This window comes from Puma concolor, chromosome B2 (assembly GCF_028749965.1).
Source record: "Puma concolor isolate L17-30 chromosome B2, mPumCon1.1.hap2, whole genome shotgun sequence".
Classification (NCBI taxonomy): Eukaryota; Metazoa; Chordata; class Mammalia; order Carnivora; family Felidae; genus Puma; species Puma concolor.
In genome coordinates, this window is record NC_141671.1 from 50,575,964 (window position 1) to 50,603,495 (window position 27,532).

At 40.1% G+C, this 27,532-nt stretch overlaps 1 protein-coding gene across 8 annotated transcripts in view; it reads right to left on the minus strand.

Moving 5' to 3' along the window:
* PKHD1 (PKHD1 ciliary IPT domain containing fibrocystin/polyductin) overlaps positions 1-27,532 on the minus strand; it is a 494,091-nt gene that overhangs the window by 385,180 nt on the left and 81,379 nt on the right. For 7 of the 8 annotated variants that reach the window (XM_086707056.1, XM_086707057.1, XM_086707060.1 and 4 more), the window contains 6 exons: positions 26,764-26,959; positions 26,023-26,090; positions 22,674-24,281; positions 20,465-20,608; positions 14,958-15,177; positions 8,204-8,354 (listed from right to left, as the gene is read on the minus strand). In XM_086707056.1, the coding sequence (XP_086563182.1) occupies positions 8,204-8,354; positions 14,958-15,177; positions 20,465-20,608; positions 22,674-24,281; positions 26,023-26,090; positions 26,764-26,959 (2,387 nt within the window). The remainder of the gene's footprint in view (positions 1-8,203; positions 8,355-14,957; positions 15,178-20,464; positions 20,609-22,673; positions 24,282-26,022; positions 26,091-26,763; positions 26,960-27,532) is intronic. The other variant, XM_086707061.1, reaches the window with a different exon arrangement.

Genomic DNA, 27,532 nt, shown 5'->3' on the forward strand with positions numbered 1-27,532 from the left:
TTCTTTTTCAAGGTAGTTTTGGCTATTCATTATGTTTCCATAATATTTTCGAATCTGCCTGGAAATTTCTACAAAAAGAAAAAAAAGGAACCTATTGGGATGTTTTGTTGGAATTGCATTGACTCTAAATGTTATTTAGAACATACAACTGAACTGGAAGAACTAACATCTTAACATTACTGATAATTCCAATAATGGATCTCTTAAGGTTTCCTCTAGTTTAGATTCATTAATCTTAGATTTGTGGGTTTGTAATTTTCATCAAACTTGAAAAATTTTTGCCATTATTGTATTAAATATTTTTTCTTTCTTTTTTAATATAATTTATTGTCAAATTAGCTAACATACAGCGTATACAGTGTGCTCTTGGCTTCAGGTGTAGATTCCTGTGATTCATCACTTACATAAAACATCCAGTGCACATCCCAACAAGTGCCCTCCTCGATGCCCATCACTCATTTTACCCACCGCCCCACCCCCTTCTACCCTCAGTTTGTTCCCTGTATGCAAAAGTCTCTTGTGGTTTGCAGGCCTGTTTGTAACTATAAAATTTTTTTTTCTTTTTTTTTAATGTGTATTTATATTTTTGAAAGAGAGGGAGAGAATGTGAGGAGAGGGGCAGAGAGAGAGAGAGAGAAAGGGAGAGGATCCCAAGCAGGCTCCATTGCTGTCAGCACAGAGCCCAATTCGGGGTTTGATCTCAAGAATTGTGAGATCATGACCGTTCTGAACCGAAATCAAGAGTCAGAAGCTTAACCGACTGAGCCACCCAGATGCCCCTCATTGAATATTTTTCTGTCCCTCCTACCTCTACCTCCTTTTCCATACCAGCTCCCTACATAAGTGCCCTGAACTGTGATACCTGATTGCTTCTTCCAATGAGATTGCTTCTCTCTGCTTGGGTTCTATTTCCCAGTGCTGTGTTTGGAACTGTACTCCCAGACAGAAAGCCACTCTTCATGTGCCCCACCCCCTTCTCTCAAGAACCACAACCTTGTGCTATTATCCAATGTCCGAAATTTATTCTGACAGGTTTTGTAGTTGGTTGTGGCAGGAGGGTAAGTCTAAAACTCATTAATCTCTCATGGCCAAACCCAGAAGCCCTTCCATTCACATTCAAGAGCAATGCACTAAAAATCTAAGAGGATGATCTAAGTTGAACTTCATGAGGCTTTCAAATATAAAAATCTGTGGGTCTTTACTCTGGCTGAATCTCTCCAAAGAAGGATCTTCGACTCCTTTCTAGAAGGAGGAGAATTTGGGTTGCCAGAATTCCTAGCTGGGCAGAAGAAAGAATTTAATGGGATCAAGGGAAGTTGACCTCTCTCTAAAGAAAGAAGACTTTCCATTCATCTGCCAGATTTCAGTACCATCCACCATCCTCATCTCCTTACTTTTGCTATCAAGCACCTAATTAATATCTCACTAATTCAATCTGTGTACAAATTATGCCCCTGTCTCCTAGTGGGAAGGATAGGAACTGATATCTGGTTGGGATGGCGAGCAGCAGTATTCTGGGGATCTTGCCATTCTTTATAGGGTATTTCAAATAATCCACACACACACTTAATTTTTAGCATCCTGCTTCAGACCTCTTTCCTGGTACTTACATTTCTGTAAACCTAAAGCTTGTTTAGGGTTCTTTGGGGCAAATTGTCTTGCCTTTTATAGAAATTACCCTTTGCAGGAACTTAAATCATATGTGCCTTTCATCTTCATATAATGTTTGTGTTTGTGTTACAAATACCTCATTTTGTCAAAGAAGAGATTTGTGCCTCTGTTTCTTGTTCTCCTTTTAATATACCTAACTTGAAACAGGTTCCTGACTCTGCATGGTTAAGAATCTATTCTTATCTATAGTAAGTTTCACAGCCACATTTTCAACACTTTTTATCATTGGGGTTTTTTTTGTTTGTTTTTTCGGGGGTTTTTTTTGGCTGTTTTGGGGGATATTGGTTCATTGCTGTTTCTTGTATCCCATATCATCTCCATGCCTGGATTCATTTTACAATTTGCCAGAGTATATCATTTTTAAGAGAGTGCACAAGGGTGATAAACTTTCTGAACTTTGTATAGTGTGCATGTCTTTATTTTGTTCTTACACCAAATAGTATTTGACTGCATATAGGATTCCAGGTTTAACATCATTTTGCAGATAACTTGAACAGCATTGTTTTCAGACTTCTTTTTTCACTGATATGGCAGATCAGATGTTCAGAGAAACCTCTTCCAGTTAGCACAACTGAAATTGCTGGGTGAAACATCTGGATCAGTCAAGTGAATGTAAAGGAATCCCTTTGAGGCAGAAATGGGGAGAATGTTATGTTCCTGCCCCTCCCTCCTTCCCTGGAGTTTCAAAGTTGCCATGGGTTTGACTGAGTTTAACAAGGGTCCTAACATCCATAGTAGACAAAATCCAAATGAACAATTCCTCTCTGTTTTATGGGCTGCACTTAAGACTTCACCCTGAGAGCCACAAATCCAACCACTTCATGTACAAAGGGAAAGAGATAGGGAGGGAGGGGGTAGCAAGGAGGGAGTGATGATGTAGAGGGAGGGAGGAGAAGGAAAAGATGGGGAGAGGGAGACAGGGAGGGATGGAGAAGGAGGATAGGAGGGAGAGAGAAAAATTGTCAACCCAGCAATTCCCACAATCAATCCCTCTGTTAATCACCCCGACTCAGTATCTGCCCTGGCCCAGCTTGGAATTTCTCCCAGAGTTCCATAGAAAAGTATAGCTTAGGGGCACCTGGGTGGCTCAGTAGGTTGAGCGTCCGACTTCAGCTCAGGTCATGATCTCAGTCTGTGAGTTCAAGCCCCGCATCAGGCTTTGTGCTGATGGCTCAGAGCCTGGAGCCTGCTTCCGATTCTGTGTCTCCCTCTCTCTCTGCCCCTTCCCTGCTCATGCTCTCTCTCTGTCTCAAAAATAAATAAAAACATTAAGAAAAAAATTTTTTAAATATATTTAAAAAAAAGAAAAGTATAGCTTATACTCTATCAGTTCTCTCTAAACTTGCTTGCTTTGTGTTTGTTCTACTGTGGTTTCTCTACCCATCCAACCCAATCCACTATTTGTCCTTCAGAAATCCCTCAAAACTGCTGGTTGTCTTAGAGCACCTTATAGTGTTTTCCAGCATTCTTTGAATTCTTCGCTCTAATAGATTTTCTTTTTTCAGTGTATCACAGTAATACACAGTAGGCATAATTAATGCCTTGTAAAGAAAAGAAAAACATACCTGAGCTGAAATGAAAAGAAGACCATGATGTATTCATTCATTTGTAAATCCATTCATCCATTCCATAATTTTTAATGAGATCTGCCACGTACTGGCCTAGTTCAAAGCATTTGGAAACAGCAGTGGCAAAACCAAGTTCTATGCAAAGGAGCTTATATCCTAGAGTGCCATTAGATTTTTTTATTATTATTATTACAGGTTATGAGGAGCCTGGGTGGCTCAGTCAGTTAAGGGTCCAACTCTTGATTCTGGCTCAGATCACAATCTCACATTTCGTGAGTTACACCAGGCTCTGTGCCGACAGCTTACTTGAGACTCTTCCTCTCTCTCTGCCCCTCCCCTGCTCATACTGTCTTTCTCAAAAATAAATAATAAAAACTTTTTAAAAATACAAGTTGAAGAACAAGATGAATAACACAATAGCATTTTTGTGTGGAAATGGGTGTGGGTACACCTGTGTGTGGGTGTGTCTGTTTCCTTTCAGATAAGAATCTTCAGGGGACAGGATTAGAGAAGCAATATGTGATTTGGCTTGTTTTAACTACCCCTGTTTGCATTTCTATACTGTTAGTACAATTGATTCAGTCTCTGTTCTAGGCACTTGGGATATACGAGTGAACAAGGCAGGTCAACATTTCTGCGTTCTGGAAGATCATATTCTAGCAAGTCAGACACTAAACAATAAACATAATAAATTAGTAACTGATGTAGCATATTGGCAGGTGATAAGGACTATGGGAAAATAGAACAGATTAAGTGAAATTGCAAGTATGATATATGGAATGGGCAGCAGTGGGGCGTAGTTTTAAATAGGGTGGTAAAGGTAGACCTTGATGAGGAAGGAACATTTCAGCTTTTACATTTACATTACATTTATAAAAGTAAAAGGTTATATCTCAAAAAGAAGGAGGAAGAGTATTCAAAGTAGAAGGAATAGTCAATGCAAAGGTTTCAGTGTGGAAGCAAGCCTGGTAGGTTCCAAGAACTGCAAGGAGCCAGTACTCCTTCCTTGGAAGGAAGTTCCAAGCCCAACTTCCAAGGGCTTGGAACAGAGAAGGTACATGTGACAGAAATGAGGGGTAAATATAGAGAGGAACTGGAGGAGGGGGTTGGTGCATAAAATGGCCCTTTAGGTCAATGTAAGAACTCAGCTATTAATTGCAAGAGAATTTGGGAGCCAATAGAAAGTTGGTGAGAAGAGTGAAATCATCTGACATATTTCGAAATGATCATGAGAGTCCCATTAAAAGAGCCTGAAGGGAGGCCAGGGTGGAAACAAGTGAACCAGTTGGGTGAGTCTTGTAATACTCAGTAAAGCATGGTAGTGATGACGATAGCTGACTTGGTACAAAGTAGTCAGATTAAAGGTACAATCAGCATAATTTCCTGATGGATCTGATGTAGAATTTGGAAGTCCAAAAATGTCTCCATGGCCTGAACAACTGAAAAGACACCAACTCAGTCCAGGACTATGGTGGGGAACAAGGAGTAGCACAGACAAGCAGGGACAATCAGGAGTTGAATTTAGAATCTGAGAGATTCGAGATGCCACTTCCATATCCAGGGAAAGAGATCAGTAAGCCTTAAGGTTCAGGAATCTAAAGTTCAAGAGAGAGCTTTGGGATGGAGGGGAAGATTACAACTGGGGAGTCATGAGCATGGATGTATATATTATATATATTTCAAAAATTTGAAGAGATCATTTTCAAGAGTCGGCATGCCATTTTCTTACCTACCACATTTCCTTTTCCATATCTTTGAACACTTTGACTAACCCAAGTTATCAAGTACAGACTATCGTATGTGTTCCTCCTCTCCATTCCCTCCACTACTTCCCTAGTTCGGTGCTCTGTCGCCCAGTTGAGATGCTCCTGCCTCCCGTGGCTTGCCCAAGTTACCCCACACACAACAAACAGATCACACTGTTTTGTGTGACTAAAGCACACCTGTGATCATGCAGTAACTGCTCAAAGATAACCCGTCACCTGATGAATTCAATGGCCAAACACTTAGCCTGCCGTCACAATCCCAGCCTACCATTCCAAACCTACAACTCACTACTCCCCTTCACACACATCATGTTCTTTGCACTGTCCCTATGGGTTCTTGCCTCAGTGACTTGTGCATCCTGGTTCCTCTACAGAAACACCTTTCCTTGGCAACCCTGAATGCCTAACCCCTGCCCATTCTTCAAGGCATGATACAAATGCCACCTGCTTCAGCAGACCTGGAATACTGCCCCATATGGAAATAATCTTTCCCACCTCTGATACCCCACTTGACAGTAGGGGAATAGCACAGCATGAGCAACATTTTCCTAAGAGCAGCAAACACATATAAACACAAGAGAGATTCTGAAAGTAAGATGGTCCGGGGATAAACAGATTTGGATAATACTCCACACAAATGCTCTCTCTTAGAAATCCGCATTACGTGTTCACATGTGAACATTCTCAAAAGTCCTTTGGGGGAGAGAAAATACGTACCTTTCTTTAATCCAACTGTCACAAATGTATTTGACCTTGGAACACTTGCATCACAAAATACTCATTAACATTTTATGAAAGATATGTTCCAAGGTTCTCACCTAGTACTTAGAGCTGGAGACCTGAATTCTAGTACCAGTTAAGCACCTGTCAGCACTGGTTTTCCCCAGATTCAGGTCCAGATAAGGCAATTGTGTATGCCTACACAGGTAACAGGTCAACACCACACCTGAGAAGGGAAACCAGACATCCCAACACCTATAGGGTAACCATACATACCAGGACTGGTATCTCCTAGACACTGGCACTAGCCTAGTAGATTTTCACACACAAGCCCAGCTGGTTCGTAAAGATTAAATGGTTTACATCCCTCATAATGATTTATGGCCATGTGGGCTATGATGCCAAATTACTAGGTGTGTGACCTTTGTCAGGCCACCTCTCTTTAAGGACCTGTTAGCTCATCTCTTGAATGAGGGGGCTTGTCTGGATGGCGCCAACATTCCATGCAACTGTGATTAATGGACACTATGTGTCCAGCTTTGAGCCTCACCTACTTCTTATATGGTCTCTCTTCCCTATTATCCCCTAAAGGGGTCTCTTTCCATGTTATTTTTTATTTCTTTCAGAGCATGGCAGAGAACCTTGAACATGGCTGGATCTCAATAAATACATGCTGCATATAAATTTAAAGAAGACTGAGGCATTTAGACCTCTAACAAAAATTCAAAATTACTCCTTGAGATGATGAAAAATTAAATGGAATCTAAGAAGCAAAATGATCTGGTCAAAGCAGCAAGCCCCATACAGAAATAATGGCAGATCATTTGCTAACACTACTACCAACAAACTAGCCCTGCCAGTATCAGCTAACACTGCACATTTGTCTGCTGTGAGGAGTGGTTACAGTGGCTCACATGTTAGGATATGAACCTCCAACCAATCTTATTAGGTGGGTACTATTATTATCCCCACTTTACACATGAGAAAAATGAAGCACAGAGGGGTTAAGCAACTTGTCTGAAGTCCACCAGGTGGCAAGTGATATGTTCAAACCCCCACAGTCTAGCTCGAGAGCCCGCACTTAGGCACTGTGCAAACTGCCTCTCCCTCCCTTTCACTGGCATTCTTCACACGAGCATCCCAACAGGATGTGCTCAGGCAGAAACCGGGGCTTGGGAAGGCTTCGAGGTTACTCGGTGTCCTATAGCTCTCGTTCCACAATACAATACTGATACACAATACAATCAGCAAAGTTACTGCCCTATGATAAACATTTGAGCTATCGCTGACAGCCAACTGCCAAGAGAGGGGCACGGGGGGCACCTGGGTAGCTCAGTCAGTTAAGCGGCTGACTCTTGATTTCGGCTCAGGTCGTGATCTCACGGTTTGTGAGTTCGAGCCCTGCGTCAGGCTCTGAGCTGACAGCATGGAGCCTGTTTGGGATTCTCTCTCTCCCTCTCTCTGTCTGCCCCTCCCTGCCCCACTTGAGCACTCTCTCTCAAAACAAATAAATAAACATTAAAAAATAATAATAATAAACAAAAACTATGCCTACAAACCCAGGAAGTATAGTTTGGGATTGGGAAGGTTTAACCAAAGCAGCATTCAGTAGACAATCTCATGTAGTGTGCAGCACATAATAGGCGCTCCATTAACGTTTCTTCCAAATCAAAGAGACAAAAAGGAAATCTAAGAATTGCTTTCATAATGAAAACGGCACCTAAGGGAGTAGGTGCTCAATAAATATTTTTTATCCATGCATCGTGAGAAGTCCAGAGAGTTGTAAAAGATGATCTGATATATTTCCAAAGAGCCCTCAGCCTCTGATTTCAATTCTCAAAAACTTCCTGAGGAGGCTATGGACACTCTCTCTCAGTGGGGACTTTTAAGAACACATTCTTAGGGGAGCCACTTGGAAGGGTGGTTTAGATTATTTCCAAACAGATAAATTAAGGTAAAGAGGCTAGACCAAATGCCCCCACAGTGCTTCCCAGTTCTAATTTCCAGGTAATCACCTCAGAAGCTGAAGCTTCCACTCTGATCTCCATGGAACAGATGAACCGGATGGACCAGCAGACATTGCCATCCCGCCAACTGAGGATGGCTGAGTGATTTGGAAACCTTCCAGAAGGGCCTGGTTAAATTGAGGGCCATTTATTTCATGCAGAAATAAACCACCACAGAGAGCCCCTTTCAAACATGCACAGAGAAAGCAGGACAAAATGCGGAGGAGATTATCTGTTCAGAATTTGCTTTAAAAGAGCCCAGGCAGCACTCATTTATTTTTGAGAAAATATATGATTAACCAGAGTTAACTACGAATTCAGATGTTGTGCATTAGACCAGCTTCTCAAAGTTTGAGAGCATTTAATATTACATATCGCTGCCATTTGGACTAAATTGTTTTTTTAATGTACACAATATTACAAATTTAATTTGAGCTGTTTGAATCAGTCTGTAAAAAAGATTTGATTATACCTGAGTGTTCTGGCCCCGGCTTTTCCATATCTCAGTAATCTTGGCGGTAATTGGCTGATTAGGCGTCTCACACTCCATCTTTGCCTCAGTTTCCATGGTAATGTTACAGGAGCTATTATAGATGAGAACTTCATCTCTTTCCACTTTAGGGCTGAAACGAGAGGGGAGGTTAAATGGGGTGTCATCAATCTTAATGAAATGCAATTATTTTTACTCTTATTAATCATTGCAAGCCATTAGCTTGTGGCAACTACAGGCCACCATTTGTCAAATTTTGCAAATTTCCGTAATTTTGTTTCCATTCTTTTATTGTTTATTTGTTTTCCTTTTATCTGCACACCCTGCAATGAAAATGCACATGGTAAATATCTTTCACTGAGGCCTTTCTCTTTTCCAAATCTATTAGGAACATTAGCAAAAGCTTCTCCAAAACCCAACTTAACAAGCAATGTGCACACAATACTTCCAGTGCCAAAAATGGAAGCAAATGTTGGGCAGAGGTGTTTTGTTTTTTTTTTTTTTTTTCTTTTCCCCTTTCCTCTTTCTGTTCTTACTCACACTTAGTGTTGGGGGAGTGAATTGCCTGAATCCCCCCAGGGCAGATGGAGAAATTGGAAAACCCACACAACTGGCTAACTGGTCCCTAATTCCAACTGTGAAAAAATGAGCTCATTTAGGCTTTCAATTCCCTCTCCCCAGCTGATGGCAATGAGGCTCTGTTGCTAGCAGTGGAACATTAACTTAGTAAATTAATTAAACTTACTTAACAGCCCAGACTAAGGAGATTCGATATATGTGCCAGTTATACTACCAGCCACTCGCTTTAAAAGTCCTCTTGCTTTAAGGAGAGAAGCCAGACTGGATTTAAAATGAAAAACAGCAGTGTAGCATTGCAGAAAGTCTAAAAATATGCTGTGTAGCGGAGGTGAAAGCATGGTTATTGCAGGCTATTGTCCCCAACAGGTGTGACATTTACTCAACAATAATCCTGGCTTTAGGCATTGTTGCAACTAACTCAAAGAGTATTAGTAACAATAGTGCATGATGTCTTATACTTTTCAACAGTTTCATTTGTATGATCTCATTTTGGCCAGTAAAGTAGGTAGAGGCATAAAGAACATAACCCACACAGATCAGGAGATTCACAAAAGGCCAAACGTAGCAGTACAGCAGTTCCAAGATGAGAACTCAGGTGTCCTGTCTCCTAGAGCAGTACTCTCAAGTTTTGAGATGCTGTTTAAACATCAGCATGAAGAATGATCGGTCTTCTTCATGGGAAGAAGGGAAGACGAGGAAGGGCCATGGAAAGAGAAAAAGTTCACTCACTGCCTGAGAAACTATAAGTCATGCCGAACTGGAGCCTCTTTTCTCAAATCAATGTCAACATGGTTTCTCCCACAATTTGCTAGAAATAGTGAAAAGGATAACTACCATATCTACTTAGTCTTCAACTCTTCATGATAAAATATTCCCAGCTTCACATTCACCCAAGTCATGACTTCCATGCCCACCATACTCTGGACTTACTCTAGATGGTCCGTATTTTAACATCATGTGGCCCAGAACTGAACACCCATAGTTTGTGTTAACCACTAGGGCCGTGGTCTGTGCTTATCTGAGCCCTCCCTCCCATGGCAACCAACACTGTGCTTGTTTTGTAGCTCCATGCTTAAATTAAGGTGGTGGTAAACTCAAAGTCTCGGATCCACAACTATCTGAGGATTTTACCATGTTGCATTTGTTCATGTGATTTCCTGAGAAGCATTAGCATGCAGAGGTTAGGCTTGGAAGCAGGCCAGCTAGATATGAATCCCCCAGCTGATATTTACCATCTCTAGGACGCTGTGAGGACATTACTCTCTAAGCTTTGGTTCCCATGTTTATAAAATGGAGTTATCATTATCAGGTACCTGTTTTATAGAGGTGCTGAGCAGGGGGGGTGAAATGCAACCTACAAAATGATTTGTAAAGAATCTGGCACACAGTGTTTGAGAGAGGCAACTCATTACAGTTTTTGGTTTAGTGGTGTTGGCGATATTATTGTTGAAATGTAAATGTGGGAATTGACATTCGTTATTGTTACATGTCTTCTCACTGATGTGGACCCATTGTTCTAATGCATTTTGAACCTGGAGCCAGTTGTAACTCCAAATCCATTTAGCTGAGCCATCGTCCAAGGGGTAGACAGAGCCACGGGGTAAATAAAGCATTTGCTCCTGAAGTGTCACTTGTTCTCAAAGATTCAGGAAAGTAATTTAGCTTTTATATTAAAATGTCATGTAATATTTCAACAAATATGGCAACATGGTGGAATAGAATGCAAAGTTCACATGGGTTTTTCAAATAAAACACCTGACTTCAAAGCCAGTGTGTTAGGCCACTCGACTTTGCAGCTAGAACCTTTCTTTTGCCACTCGGGTGGGGGTTGGAGATGTTGGAATAGTTTGAGAAACTCTCCCTCTATATTTCCATCAGAAATCACTTATAAATTTATCAGAAAGTAAACAAATTTGGTTTGCCACCCATCATTTTCCTTATGAATCAGTACCCAGATAGCTACAAATGGTCCTTGAGTTATAAAGATTTGACTTACGATTTTTTGACTTTATGATAGTATGAAAGCAAGATGCAGTTAGTAGAAACTGTATTTCTAATTTTGAACTTGGATCTTTTCCTGGACTAGAGATATGTGTTACAATCCTCTCTCATGATGACAGGCAAAAGCAGCTCCCAGTCAGACAAAATATCATGAAGGTAAACAGTCAACACACTTAGGGCCATCCTGTCCCTATACAACCATTCTGTTTTTCGTGTTTTAGTAGCCAATAAACTACATGAGATATTCAACAATTTATTATAAAATGGCCTTCATTTTAGGAGATTTTGCCCAACTGTAGGCTAATATAAGTGTTCTGAGCATGTTTAAGGTAGACTAGACTAAGTTATGATACTAGGTATGTTAAGTGTATTAAATGCATTTTCAACTTATAATATTTTCAACTTACAATGGCTTTATTGGGTCATAACCTCATGGTTAAGTCGAGGGAGATCTGTAGTTTTATTTCTGAAAGCTCACAGACCATATGATTAATAATTCATTCTAGAATTTTGTCAGGGATAACACAAGCTTAGTTGTCTAAATTTCCAGAATCCCCTTTTACCCTTTTTAGGGAAAGAGTGTTTGTCTGTCTCCTCTATCTGTTCTGTGGCCCACTCTTATCTTCATTACCAGCAGTGGATTCTCAATCCTACCAACAACTAATTTGTACTCAGTGACACAAATGATCTAGAATACAAACTTGAACTCAAGGAAAGGAGTAACAAACTTCCTATACAACCTTTTTTTTGGTCTTGGTTTTCTACCCTGCTAATGAGCCTTCTACTGCCCTTTCCAGGATCTTCATCAGCAAAGACTAGAATAAAATGGAGTAAATCACCCAGCTCCTCTCTCATGCACTGTCTTCCCTAATCATGTCTTACTGCTCGGAAAGAGTTAAAACCGCTTTATTTTAATGTTTATTTTTTTTGAGAGAGAGAAAGAGAGCATAAGCAGGGAAAGGGCAGAGAGAGAAGGAGACACAGAGTCTGAAGCAGGCTTCAGGCTCCGAGCTGTTAGCACAGGGCCCAATGCAGGGCCCAAACTCATGAACCAGAAGATCATGACCTGAGCTAAAGTCAGCCACCCAACCCACTGAGCCACCCAGGTGCCCCAAAACCACTTTTTATTATCTTAGACTTTTTTTTTAACCAAGCTTTAGATTAAATATATATATATATATATATATATATATATATATATATATATATATATATTTCCCCCCCCGGTTATCTCCCTCGAGACTACTTTTCATTAAAAATCCATCATCAAAATTAGCAGAGACACCAGGATATCAAAAATAGACCACTGGGGCACTTAAGTGGCCTAGTCGGTTAAGCGTCTGACTTCAGCTCAGGTCATGATCTCATAGCTCATGAGTTCAAGGTCTGTATCAGGCTCGCTGACAAGGCAGAGCCTACTTGGGATTCTCTCTCTCTCTGCCCCTCCCCCCTCCCAAAAAATAAACTTCAAATAAAATAGACTAACATTTGCAAATTTTCAGAGTTTCCTAATAGCTATTATTCCATGTTTTCTTCCACAATTCTATCAGTTAAGTAGTACAAATGGGCACATTTAAATATAAATGTATGTGTGTGTGTGTATACATATATATACACACACACATATATATACACACACATACACACACACACACACACACACACACACACACACACACACAGAACATATATGTGCAGAAAGACACACAAATATTTATTTTGAGGGAATGAGATAAACAGTTTTGGTCCCAATGGTGGCAAAAAGATTTCTAGAACCTAAGTTTCCTGACTCCTAATCTATGGTTCTTTCAGTTGGTCTGATCAGAACCCAAAGTAAGCAGATAATCTTGCATACGCTATCTAGGACAGGCAACAAAACATCTGCAGTGTTTATGTCTCCCTCAGTTAGCCTGAAATTGCTTCTGGTGGTTCTGGAATATCATTGAACTGCTCACTTCAGCCCAGGCTCCCATCACTGATGCTGAAGGCACAGCATCAGGCCAAGTACACTGTCATTCAGAGGCTTGGTTTCCAGTCCTGACACTACCAAGTCTAGACTGTGTGACTCTGGAAAGATATTGTTTCCTTAGAATAGAATCTAAACTCTAAACTCCTTACTTTGGCCTCCAAGACCTTAAATACTTCTCCAAGCTCACATAGAGAACTTTCCTTCCTTCTTACTCTACTTCTGTCCTTCTGGCCTCTGATAGTTATGTGTTTTCTGGTTATTAAATTGGTATATGTTCACTAAAAAAAAAAACATAAAAACCCAATAAATAGATGTAAGTAATACTCCAACCACATAGGGTAGGCATTCAACATTTTAGACTACATCCTTCCAGTCTTTTTTCTAATCACATGTTATATGCATGTATAAACACATATATTATATGTACACCTTTAAGATTAAATTGATGCACTATTTTGTGACCTGTACCTTTTACTTCCCAACATATTGTAAGCATCTCCCTTTCCAGTTAAATATTCTGCATCATGACTTTTTTAATTTTTATTTATTTTTTTAAAATTTACATGCAAGTTAGTTAGCATATAGTGCAACAATGATTTCAGGAGTAGATTCCTTAACACCCCTTACCCATTTAGCCCACCCCCCTCCCAACCCCTCCAGTAACCCTCTGTTTGTTCTCCATATATACGCGTCTCTTATATTTTGGTCCCCCTCCCTGTTTTTATATTATTTTTGTTTCCCTTCCCTTATGTTCATCTGTTTTGTATCTTAAAGTCCTCATATGAGTGAAGTCATAGGATATTTGTCCTCCTCTAATTTTCTGTGTCGTGATTTTTAAAGGATCTTGGTATATTAGCATTTGGATTCATTCTTTATTATTAAACACTTCATTTCAGATTTTTTGTTATAACTAAAACTTCAAAAAATGTAGTTTTTCCAAAGTATTACATACTTCTAACTGCTTTCTTAAAATCCCTAGAAGTGAAATTACTGAAACACGGCAAATGAAAAATTTTAAGTTTATCAGCGCATATTGCCAAATAATGTCAATAGAAACAGCATAACTTTTTAATAGGATCTAAGGTTCAGTTCCCTCAGAGACCTCCTGCAGTAGAGAAGGACATAGAAGAACCTCAAAGGAGAACCCTGGGAATTTGGTGAAGTATTCAAAATTCAGTGGAGCCAGGACCTGATATGTGCTTCTTGGTATCTAGCGTTCATGAGTTCTGAAATCCAGTCCTGCCTGAGTACAACCTCCAGTACACTGTTTCCAGTATGATCTAAGCAGGGTTCTTCACAGCTTCTGGAAAACAACTAGCCCAGGAGGTGCCTCTCTTCCTATGATGAATTCATACCAAAACACAGGCTGTCTTAGGACATCAAAAAGTCAGCCTGCCATGAAAAGGACTCGTTACCTCTTTCATTCTGGGATATCAATCTTATTTAGTTTTATTTTTGAATGGGCAAATAGGCCTTCATTAAAACATCAGGTATAAGCACTCTATCTAGACAAGAAATCAAGAAGAGTGCAGGGTGATGTTCAGTGCTGAAATTACATGCTGCATGAGAAAAGAATTGCTAGTGGAAATTAGGCCGTCCTGAGTCACCAACATAACACATTTTCCTTCAATTTGTTTAGAAAAGGGGTTTTTACCTGGAAAGTGGTGCTATTTGTTTGTTTTCTAAGTTCAAAAATTCTTTATAAGCTTATGGCTTCTAAATCCTAGGTCTACAGTAATTCTGCCTGCACATCCCCCCTTCTTTTGAATAAACATTGTGCAATCTGCTGGATTTCTCTATGACTTTTTTTTCATACTTGTGAATCTGTTTGGAAAGAAAAGAAAAAGGAAAGGGGAAAAGAGCCTTCTGTTTTTCATAATGTCTAATCTTTTTCCCCATTGGCATTCACCAGATGTTGCTTTGGATCGGAAGATAAATATTAAAATCTGAGCAAGAACAAAGCGAGCTGTTTACTGGGCAGACTTTTCAGATGTTCTCTGGAACACTTGAAAAGACAGGAGATGCTTTGATATGCAGGCTGGCTGGAATCCACAATGGAATGGTCCCTCTAACAAGAGTGGTAGGCCCCTGAGGCCATGTCCACCCAGCCTGCAGCTCCTGATGGTTCCATCTGTCCATTGGCCATGCATCTGTGGGGAAGGTCAGTGAGGGAGAGAACAGGGTTACCTGATGAAGAGGCCTGAGAACCATGGAAACATTGACTCTGTCCAATGATCTGGTGCCAAGAGGCATTGGGGACCTTCTTCACAAACGTACAGGTAAGGCCATGATTGGGGCAGTCTCTCTGTCCCCACGGTGACAGTCAAATCACACTGCACATAGGTGCAGCTGGAGGCTTCACAGGTCTCTTCCTCGTGCTTCAGGCCACACAGGAAAGCCAAGGACACTGCAGGAAACACCATTACGTTAGGTAAAAACCACAAAAAGATCGGAAGGCCTCACACTATCACACGAATACACTTCATGTGTTGTCCCTTGACCAATATGAAAATTATCAGTTTACATTTCTTAAAAATGCACTATTTGGGGGCACCTGGGTGGCTCGGTTGGTTAAGTGACTGACATCGGCTTAGGTCATGATCTCATAGATTGTTGAGTTCAAGTCCTGTGTCAGGCTCAATGCTGATAGCTCAAAGCCTGGAGCATGCTTCAAATTCTGTGTCTCCCTTTCTCTCTGCCCCTCCTCTACTCATGCTCTGTCTCTCTCAAAAATTAACATTAAAAAAAAATTTTTAATGCACTACATGTACAAAATACAGAAGAATACAAGCAACACTTTTGTAAAATATGAATCATAAGAAAAACTCCTATGAGTTTTCTTGTGTGATAAAACAAGATACAGTTGTGATACTAAAACAGTTGTGATACTCTTTAATCTGTGTCTCTCCATCAAGACCATCATCTTCCTCCTCGTCCTCAGAAACAGCCATTTGCATTTTTTAAATCGCTTTCTCACATGGGTTTGTTTTCCTAAATGATTGTTTTGTTTTTGAATTTTATACAATAGAATACATGACATATGTTTTTGCACCTGCTTTTTTCCACTCAATATTACATTTCTAAGATTTATCAAGTTCCATATTATCACGTGAAACTTGAGCATACATTTTCACTACTGTTTTATATGGCATTGTGTGAAAGTACTACAGTATATTATTCTCCTACCAATGGATTTTTGGGTATTTCCCAGCTTTGCTACTACAAACACATACTAATTTTCCTCTAGGTTATATGCCTTAAAGAAAACTGCTTGTTCATTGAGCAGGTACAAGTTCAATTTTACAAGACAGTGCTATATTGTTTTCAAAGTGCCTGTGCCATTTTATATTCCTACCAGCTTTATTAGTGAGTTTCCATTACTCCACATAATTACCAGCACTTGGGACTATCAGACTCTTAATTGTGGCCAGTCCAGTACAAATACAATGGCATCTCATTACTATGTTAATTTGCATTTGCATCATTACTTTTTAAGTCAAAAAAGTTTTTATATGTTCAGTAAGAATTCCAATTTCCTCTTCTGTGAAATTCCTATTTCTGTCATTTGCCCTTTTTTTATACTGGAATGTTTGTCTTTTTCATATTGGTTTGTGTTCTTTATGTATTTTGGGTACTAATCCTAGAAGGTTCTATGGTTACTAATACCTTCTCCAGATCTATGGCTAGCTTTTTCATTCTCATGATGGGATCTCTTGATAACAGAAACTCTTGATTTTTACCTAATTTTGACTATTCATGTTTTATAAAGAAGAAAAGCAATTCTTTGAAGCCCTGTGACCCTTAAGCTATTTCTCTCTTAGTAATGAGATACAACGTAAAAAGCATCAACAAGGTAGACCAGCAATAACCTTAAAGAGGAAAATAAACAAGTCTCTACATAAGATGGTTTTGGAGCAGCTATATTTGAAAACCTTAATAAAGTGAAAAAGAAAAAAAAGAATAATCTCTCTAGCTTTCTTCTGCAGCGAACCCCCAATGCAAGTATGCAACAAATATTACCAGGGACCATGGGCTCGAACCCAGCTGCCCTGCCTATCTCACAGTGCTGCATCTAGCAAGGGGTACATGAGATAAGCAGATGTAAGAATGTTTGTAGTTGTTCAATCACATGCTAATATTATTAGGGTTGCTGGTACATTCCAAAGCACCTGAAACATAGTAGGTTCTCTGTGTGTCTGGAATTAATTACAGCAATTAAATCAGCTGACAGTAGGACTCTCCTATGGGTGGATAAAACATCAGAACTTTCCAGTTAGTAAGCCTTTGGGCAAACATAGGCTCAACACCTATAAAATAATGAACTCATTATGGGTGATTAGGTGGACGCAAATTGACAAGGTGGATTAAGTGACATTAATAACTTTAGCTGGTCATGCCTCATGGAAAAATTAGAGTTTCCATGAATAAGTCATGCCATATAATTCAAGGTATACATGCAAGAAAGAGGTGCATCAAAGATCTTGCTGAGCTTTTAAAAAAAATACAAAGTATTAGTTTCACTGAATGAGATGTTTTAGCCACCCATCATATGAAAAAGTAAAATTCATCTTTTGTTGGAAGTGTGATTGAGGAAGAAAGGTAAAACAGAGAGGACACCAAAGGCAGCAAAAAGCATTTCCTCAGAGCCCCACCTTCACCGCCCCTGCCCCACTCATGAAAGCAAACACGTTAGCAAGCCAAACAATAATTAGGAAAGTTTGAGTTCTAGGCTGTCATCCACAAACTGGAATGACTTTAGTGTGCAAAATCACACTAAGAAATAAAATTCAGAGCATGGGTCGGAATTCAAAGTGACCTTAGTAAATTAGAGAAATTATAGAAATAAACAAAAAAAAGAATGAAAATAGTAAGGCAGTAACCACAAAAGAAAAAATAAAACTCATGTAAATATAAGATGAGGAACATCCAGCTGTGCACAACCATGTCAGAAAGAAAGAAAAAAAATCACCTTGGAATAATTGTAGGTAACAGTAAGATTATAAACCAGCAAGACAGCGGTGCAATTTTAAAAACAAATACGGTGCCGGATTATACACAGGCATCTCATGATGCCACCCAATAGAGCCAGAACTTGCTTACACAGAGGGGCTACCTAGTTTGACTCTTCTAATTATGAAAAAAGGTAGGAATTCAGAGAGGGCTTTACTTGTTGGAAAGTTTCTGATTCATTGGGTGGCCCCAAAATTTGCATTTCTAACTGCTCCAGCAACATTAATAATAATATAGTCCCAATAGTAATAACGCAATTCTCATGTCTTTGAGAACCACTGGATTAGAAGGTCTGAGATTATGCAGATGATTAAGTTTGAAAAAAAGGAGCACAGGGGTGCATTGGTTAAATAAAAGGATGGATTGCTCTGACAACAGCAATGGAGAAACACATATAAAGGTTTCTGTGGTGAAACAGTCCTCTTAAAAAACCTTTTAAAATATAACAGATTCTTTTCATTGTTGTTGTTTAAAGTTTTTATTTTTAAGTAATCTCTACACCCAACATGAGATCAAGAGTCTCATTGCTCTACCAAGATTCTTAACTAAATTGGTTATATGCAATCCTATCTGAAAGTAAGGGAATTACTAATAGTTCCTAACAATTTGTGAGGCACATTTTCTGGGATCATTCAATGTCCATAATAGACCTACTTGCTAGAAAAAAAAATACACAAAAATGTACTCAAATTGTTTTATATGACTCAGGATGTTGATAGAATCCTTGAGTACCATCCTGGATCTTAAGAAACCAACAGAGTTGGATTCCTCAGTTCCTCTCCATTTTTAGACACTGTAATTAAAAGTCTTTAAAAAGACTTTTTCTTTCTTTATGAAAGAAGAAAATAACTCCGATTATCCATTTCCCTAGAGTCAATGGCAGTTCTGGCACAATCAGTGAGTGTTTGGTGACACCTAGTGGCAAAGGTCAGAGTTACAGATTCCAATTCCTGTTTCCCTTCTTTAAAAAAAAAAAAGGAATTTTGAGAAGTCCTTTCCTAAAATGTAATCAAAACTTTTAAAATATAACAGAGTTCCTATTCCTTCTTCTTCTATAAGTTATCAAACTTCCAATACCACAATTTATCTAACCCAGAAACTTCAGTGATATTTATTTTGTATTTCTAAATGAATTGTCCTGACATAATACCAAGGACTTTTTAAAAGTAAATTAATTTAAGCTGTGTATGAAAGCCTTTTTAAAAGACTGTAGCTGTATTAATTAAATATTGTAACCTAGAAATATGGAGTCATGGTTTTCTGTTTCCACCATTTCCCAATTCCTTCATTTATTCTTTCATCAAGCATTAACTTTGCACATGCACTGTTCCAGCACGGGTCTAATGCTGGAAGTAGAGAATTAAACAGGCAATGTCTTAAACTTAAATCTACTGTGTCTTTTTTTTACTGTGTATTTATTTTTGAGAGAGAATCACGTGGGGACATGCAAGTGGGGAAGAGGCAGAGCAAGAGTGAATCCCAAGCAGGTTCCACACTTGTCAGTGCAGACCCTGATGAGGGGCTCCATCCCATGAACCACAAGATAATGGCCTGAGCCAAAATCAAGAGTCAGTCGCGCAGCTGACTGAGCCACTAAGGCACCTGCCAGTGTATCTTAAGTTTTCCAGTGTGGAATCCCAAGTGTTCTTATATATATTATGATAGGGAACTCAATTCCTCGTTTGTATTTTAATCAAGGATCATAACTCCTCCTTTTCTCACTCTCCATCCTCTTCTTGCCTGAGATAATCTAATGTAAACTGCCATCATCAATTACCCATCAAGGAGTTTTTGTCCACACTCAGATACAGTGATGCCTTGATCACTTTGTAAATCCTTCACCCACATTCAAGTTGCAGACACATAAGTTAGGAATATAACTTAAAGCACTATTCAGAAAGCATGTATGCAAATGGTTTCTAAGTGCACAGGTACAAGATTTATGATTATACAAACAAGTTAATCACCTGGCTAAGCAGGTCCTATACTGATGATGACAATTTCTTCCCTTTGATTTTTTTCTTCTGAAGTTCAGTGGGTAATCACCATGTGTTGTAATGGCACATGATGGGACTACCAAAGCTTTACACCTTTATTTCTAACAAAGACACAGCTTCCTATTTCACTTGATGGCTATGAAGCTTTAAGCAGTGAGAGATCATGGTGTTCTACTGAATAAATACCTGGGCATTACAGAATAAGAAAATGATGTTAATGTTGGCTCTTTTGCTTATAATAAAAATTCAAGAACTGAGCACACCAGGCAAATATGCAAGAGCTATCCAGCCTACTTATCTAATTCCTATACTAGTACCTCAAGTAAGCAGATGTTTTCAGCAATCCCATCTCAGAACAAGACCAAAACATTGTTTTCTCTATGATGCCTAAGGCTGTCAGTGAAACTAATATTCAGAACTCAGAATTACTTCCCCCACTGTCGCATGACTGCAATTGAGAACATAGGTGATCAATTTTCCATTGCCATTAATAGGATAAAAGTTACTGTGAACCATTTTAATAGGCAGTCCCATCTAACCTTTTAGATGGGGTGTAGAGAAATCCTCTTCACAGGAACACACAGAAAAGTTAGGGATCAAGACAGCATTAGTTACAGAAATGGACTTAACCAAAGAATATCATTTCTATATACACTCTTTAAAAAAATATGTGGTGTTGTTACTGACCATCCAGGGGCAGAACCAAGCAGCTAAAGGCTGACACCGTAGCATTAGCCAAGACTTGGCAGGGAGCACCACACACAGCAGCTGAGATGTTCCCTGGAGAAAATCCTGCTCCAAACACATGCACAAGGCTTCCACCCAGGCAGCCTTCAAAACAAAATAGAAGTTCATGATCACAGAGGCAAATTTCTCTTTCTTTAGTTAACTCAAAATTCAAATCCATGCTTTCTTGCTGCCCATCATTCCTTTTATGCGCTCCAGAATCCACACAACTGGCTTTAAGCTCCTGATATAGAATTTAGTGTCTTGCCACTAAGCTCTGTTCTCCAGAGCCTGAAGTCCGTCTTCTGTCAGATTCCAATCATATTCAACAACCTATAAAAATGTAATAACTTTTTATATAGAAAAGTAATGTGTATTTATCATTCTTAAAATTTTTTATACACAAGACTATACAATTGAAGTAAAAGTTCCCCTAAACCCCCTAGGCTCACTCCCCAGAGGGAGCCATGTTTGTTTTCTCATTAATCATTCCAGAATTTAAGCATATGTATTTTTATGCAGAGAAATATTTCTATCCATATTCTTCTACAAGAAGAATTTGTTTTTTTAAAGATATAGCATATACAATTTTCCATGTGTATATGTAAATACACTACTTACAGTTCCATTATATGATTGTGCCACAATTTATTTAGCAATTTTCCCACTGATTGACACTTTCCTTATTTCTCCTCTCCTGTGACAAGTAATAATGCTGATGAACCATACATTAACTTGAATAAAACTGGAGCAAACTGTTAGAAGGGGGATTTCTAGGTCAAAGGAAAAGAAGGTTTTGGATTTGATGGATATTACCAAATTTCTCTCCAAAATAAGATTGTAGCAGTTTACCCTCCTGCCAGCACTGTATGACGGCACCTATTTCAGATGGATAAAAGTACAACAGTTGTTAACAAACACCATGTTTTGTGTCAGTATGAGAACCAATTAAGGTAAATGTCAGCTGGACTCTCAGACATGTGGCAACCTCTAGTCCACAAGGAGATAGAGTTCCAGGGGCCACTGTCCTCATGTCAAGATGCTCACAGGCACCTGACAAACCCGAGAATAAGTCTTTGCTTAGGGTACATTTCACAGCCCTGCTCTCACATCATAAAAATCGTGGAATGTTAAGGGTGCCTGGGTGGCTCAGTCAGTTGAGTGTCCAACTTCAGCTCAGGTCATGATCTCACAGCTTGTGAGTTTGAGACCCGCGTCAGGCTCTGCGCTTACAGCTCAGAGCCTGGAGCCTACTTCAGATTCTGTGCCTCTCTCTCTCTGCGTGAACCCATTCGCATTCTGTCTCAAAAATAAACATTAAAAAAAAATTTTTTAATTGTGGAATCTTAGAAGAAAGGGGAACTAGGGAGCAACCAGCCTAAACCCCTTTATCTGATGAGGAAGCTGAGGCTTAGAAAAGGTACCCAGGTAAATTACTATAGACATGGGACCAAAATCCCAATCCCTATAGCATTCCACCCAGCTGAGCCCAGACAAATTTGTTCTAAGAACTGGCTTAGCAAGCACTTCATCAGTGTAAGATTCAGCTCCCATCATTTCCTCTGTATTTTGTGAATCATAGTCAAATTTAAGCTATCTCAACTGCAAAAAGGCTTTACGTGAACAGAAACCGAAACCATCACTGGAAGAAAAGGCAAGGCAAATTTCAGTATACATATATAAAAGGAAAAAACAGTTGAACCAATGCAACCATAGTGTGAAACTGGACTATTACTGCTGGGGTATGAATTAATCTGTGAAATATTACAAGGTGACAAAAATTAATGATACTTAATAAGTTTAATTCGAATTGGCATATATGGCTAAAAATAGGTGAAGGCATCTATGTTCTACTTACTTGACCAAATTTTGAGCTCCTACAAATAGTATTAAGACACAAATTAAATCAGGGTAATGAATCAAATTAAAATATAATCACACTTAAAAGAATATGCACAAATTCCTTGATAAAAAAAAAAAACAAAGCCTCATACAGGGAGTGTGACAAAGACAAGTTTTAAGGAGGAAACCAGGACTATAAGAGGCCAACTGGGCTTCTCTCTCCTTCTGTCATTCAGATTGAGGTTGATTTCCTATATTTTAGAGTAGTAACCATAGCTATTAATTCACTTACATAAAGAAGGATATCTGTCTTATTTGTTTGACTTACCAAAGTTCTCAGTTACTGCCAAAATAGTGACTGTAGATGTGAACACCAGGACAGATGAGGCCCACCCTCTTGAGCGGTCGTAACCTCTGACTGGGTACTTCCCAGCAGGAAGGGATGTGACCACACACTGGAGAACCGTGCGGTTGCCAGAGACACCCACACAGGGTGACATCCCAATAAAAATGTCAACATTTGCTGCTCCTGAGATCTGGGCCACCACAAAGGTTAAGATGTCATCAGTCTGAGACATAGAGATGAATTCTGGGGTGAAGGCATTGCTGTAACCAATGACTCCCATCTGGTATGAAAGTCCATCTACCTCTATGACCAGGGCAACAGAGCCATTTCCCGCAGGAACAACACACTGGATGAGCTTGGTGCTGATGCTCACTGTCAGGCAGGCCTGCTGGCCAATGTAGACTAGTGTGCTGTTCTCTCCTCTCAGAGCTGTGCCCTTCATGGTCAAGAGGCTTCCACCATGTATGCTGAAATTCTTGGGGAAATAATGAAACACTTGAGGCAAAATGTAGAAGTGTCTGGAAACATTACCAAAACAAGCATATCCATTTCTTGTATGAACAACGGATACATAGTGGAGTCCTGGGGTCAAGTCACTTATCCAGCATGAAACATGGCTTGCATTAAAGAAAGTTACAACGCAGGGAAGGTGATTATCCACAAACACCATTGGTTCATCTGCTGTGATGCCCAACTTCTGACCCCTAATCAGCACCATGGTCAGAGACCCACTGATGTTAGTGGTCAAGGCATCCACAATGGGCGTTGTCTCTTCCTGAAAGAAAAAAGTGCAATTGCCCTGACACTCACTGGGTAGCCCATTGACCAGGACTGTGATGTTCAGGGTGAAGGAAGCATCAGGCAAGGGGTCGCCCACTCTGTTAATCTGGCACAGGACTGTCTGGTCCCACAAGCTCAAAATCACACAAGTAAAAGGCCCTGAAAGGTCAACATGAACTGACCTATTCCTAGACTTGAGAGCTAGTCCCCTCACTGTGAGTATTGTCCCGCCACAAGCAGACCCATGTGTTGGCCAGATAGCTGTTATCCGAGGTGTCATCACAAATTGCTGGGGCACTGCAGACATGTTAGCAAACCCCATCTGCTTTTGACGAACTTGGAAAGGATAGATGCCGGCCTCCAAATGGTGAAGAGGAAAAGAGCACCAAGACAGGCTCATGTTGTTCCTTAAAAACTGTGTCTTAAGATCACAGTTCAAGACCCCCAGAAGGATCACTGAGTTGGACAGGTTATTTCCCTCCACATAGAGCCTCAGGCTGCTATTCGTGATTTCTCCTCTCATGGCAGTGACCACTGGTGTTGCTCCTGCTTCATACATGAAGGTAAAGCCCTTCCCCACAGGGCTTGGTGAAGGTCCTTGGGCAAAGGACACATTGCCAGCCCAGACCTCCACAGGGGCTGGCAGGGCAGGAACGCTTGCATCAGGCAGCAGGGCAGCGGGTGGGGTCTCACACAAGATGATCGACTCTGTAGAGTTCACGATGTCACAGGACCGATTACCCACAAGCACCCAAACCAACGCTGGGTCCCTGCTGAACCCTATTCCCGAGATGCTGAGGATGGTTCCACCTAAAGCATGAACATCGAAAACAAAACTTAAAACCTGATATTCAGAACTAGGAACTCATAGCATCTGTCTAACCACAGCACAATTAAGTGGAAGGTGGGGTGTTAGGGAAACCTCAGCTATTTTGCTTTACCCCATCAACATTAAATTTGTCATTTTGGCAGGAGTTAGATGGGCTGAAATTCACATAATAGTAAAACAATATAAATTGTTATACAGGTGAACAATGTTTATGATATTTAAGGCAAAAAAATGTCATATGTATTTATAAACCCTAGAAGCCACTTCTATCAACTTTTACACTAATGAAAAATCTAATTTCTTGAAGTGTTCTTGTCATCTGCTATGTTATCAGACATGTTGGTCCCTAATGTTCTAATATATTACGTAGACAGAATATATGTACATATATAACATATACAATAATGTAAAATCAAATTCCCTAGACTTCTTGTCATTTGCTATGTGATCTCACATACTGTCCCAGATTATTCTATATGTTATTATGCAGAGTATATATTCCCATAGTCCATATATTACGTAGGTATATGTCTGTGTGTTGAAACATATCAAGGGACACTGAAACATTGAAACATGCTCATAATCCTGCTGCTATATTCCTAGACTTTCTCTCTCTAGTTGAGGGATGATCAAGCCCCATCTTCAGGATTAGAGCAAGGTACCTCATACCTAAACCTGTGGCACAGGCAAGCAGCTTTTTTTTTTAATGTTTATTTTACAGAGAGACAGAGCATGAGTGGGGGAGGGGCAGAGAGAGAGGGAGACACAGAATCTGAAGCATATTCCAGGCTCTAAACTGGCAGCACAGAGCCCGACTCGGGGCTCGCACTCACGAACTGCAAGATCATGACGTGAGCCAAAGTCAGACACTCAACCGACTGAGCCACCAGGTGCCCTGAGGCAATCAGCTTTAAAAAGGATTTACTAGGGGTGCCTGGGTGGTTCAGTCAGTTGAGCGTCCGACTTCGGCTCAGGTCATGATCTCAGTCTGTGAGTTCGAGCCCCACGTCGGGCTCTGTCTGACAGCTCAGAGCCTGGAGCCTATTTCAGATTCTGTGTCTCCCTCTCCCTCTGCCCCTCCCCTGCTCATGCTCTGTCTCTCTCTGCCTCAAAAATAAATCAAACATTTAAAAAAAATTTTTTTAAAGGATTTATTATACTCAAAAAGGAGCAAGTGTTATTTCATACACTATCACAATGATTTAGTCACATGCAAATATATAGATTTTTAAATTTTTTTCTAAAAATGAATAGTTTTCTCGATTTCTGTCTTCTCCTCACATCTCCCATATTGGCTTGTGCTTCTAACCACTTCTGGGTCCTTCACCTGAATCTCTAGAGGAAAGTGAAGCCACCAGACTCCTTCCTCCTCTCCTTACACATGCAGTATATAAAAGGCTAAAGTAAAATGCTCTTCCCTTGTTTTTCTAATATCCTCCAGACGTACGCTACCTACCCATTGGATGCTTCAGCCTCTTTCCCCTAGAAAAACAAAACCAGGCACATCTTCTTTTCATGAAAATTCTTTATTTTCCTGAGCTTACTGGGCTAAAGAATCACCAAGTTTTCACACCCTTGTAAGTGCACCACTCAGTTCCCAGAGCACAAGGAAAGCCCCTCTCCCTGCCGCCCGATTACTGGTCTCATCGGTTCAAATCCAGGAACAAAACCTGAATATCCAGTGAGTACACCTGCTGAATCAATGATACAAGAATCACTCACCCAGAAGAGAACCACAGCAAGGCCCCATGCTGAAAACGTCTGTGATGTACCGGATGTGAAGATCAACCCTGCAGAGAATGGGGAAATTGATATGAAATAACTGTTTTAGAAAGAGAGAAAGGGAGGAGAAGAACAGATATGAAGCAGTGAGGGAGACAACTGTCAATGGAACTGTCACAGAGAAGAAAGGACACAGTGGGGGAAAAATGTTGTGTGGGACATCTTCCTTGGCCTGTATCATGTGGTGGCATCAGCCCATACAGGTTAGCCAACTTTCTGGAATGCGGGGAGGCAACTTCTGGAGAAATACTGGGCTGAGGGACTTAAAGGCAAAGGCAATCTGAGATTGGCTTTGGCAATAACTGTAAGCCATTTATTCAAAGCCCCAGACACAAACTTATTGAAGGTCTTATTTAATCACAGACTCAAACTAAAGCACAGAATATTCCAACACATAGAGATGCTCACCCCACCCCCACCTTCACCAAAAGCCATAACATCTTAGTTCCTGAAAGTTCTCTGTTCCCCAACTATTAAGTCAAACATTTCCCTTGGATTGGTCTTGGGAGTGAATCATCCTATAGGGTCTCCAAGATTTCTTCAAATTGCATGATTCTCATGTGTTTATACCCTAACTTCAGAACTAGGGGAAAAAGTGAAGATCTAACTCAAAACTAGAATTCCTCAACTGAAACTAGACCAGCAAAAAGACCTAAAATTAATGGCAAGTGTGCACCTCACCCTTGTGAGCGAATGCTGACCCCATTGATGGAGACTGAGATTCTATGGAGACTGACAGGCAGCGGGGGCAGCACCACCTCCAGACCCCGAGCCATTTGTACATGAACCAGAGCCACGGTGTCTTGGATGCAAACTTCCACATCCAAATCTGTGTAGTTCACCAGAAGTGCCATTCCAATAAAGAGGGTCTCACCTCCTGTGTTAAAAACAATGCATTAGCCTCTGTGATGCGAATTTGTGGCCTCAACCACTTCTTGGATTTTAAACCTATCTTTCAGGATTAAATGCATGATCGGTCCTGTGTATAACACTCCAAACAAGCATTTCAATACCAATCTCACTTCTAACAACTCTTATCATAAAACTTCTAACAACTCTTATATAATAGAACCACCACCTATAATCCCAATTGCCAGGACATTTGTACTCAAGAGGCACTAATTTAACACCATAGAAATGCAAATCAAGGGCGAAAATAAATCAAGAAGTAGTTTGGGGAGCTGATGGTCTTCACAACCAGCACACAGCACCGCAAAGCCCTTTCTTTAACTTGCACTTTCCTGCTGATACAAGTACAAAGCTCGATGTCTGCGTGTATCGAACCGCTTAAAATTGTACAGGAGTGCGGTACCACAGCGTGCACAGACCACTTTCACACACACCGTCTCATTTCACCCTCACGCTATCCTCATGACATACACAGAGCAGGTAGTAGAAATGGCATTTCGCTTTTGACGAAACTAAGGTTTGGCAGCCAATGTCTGATAGC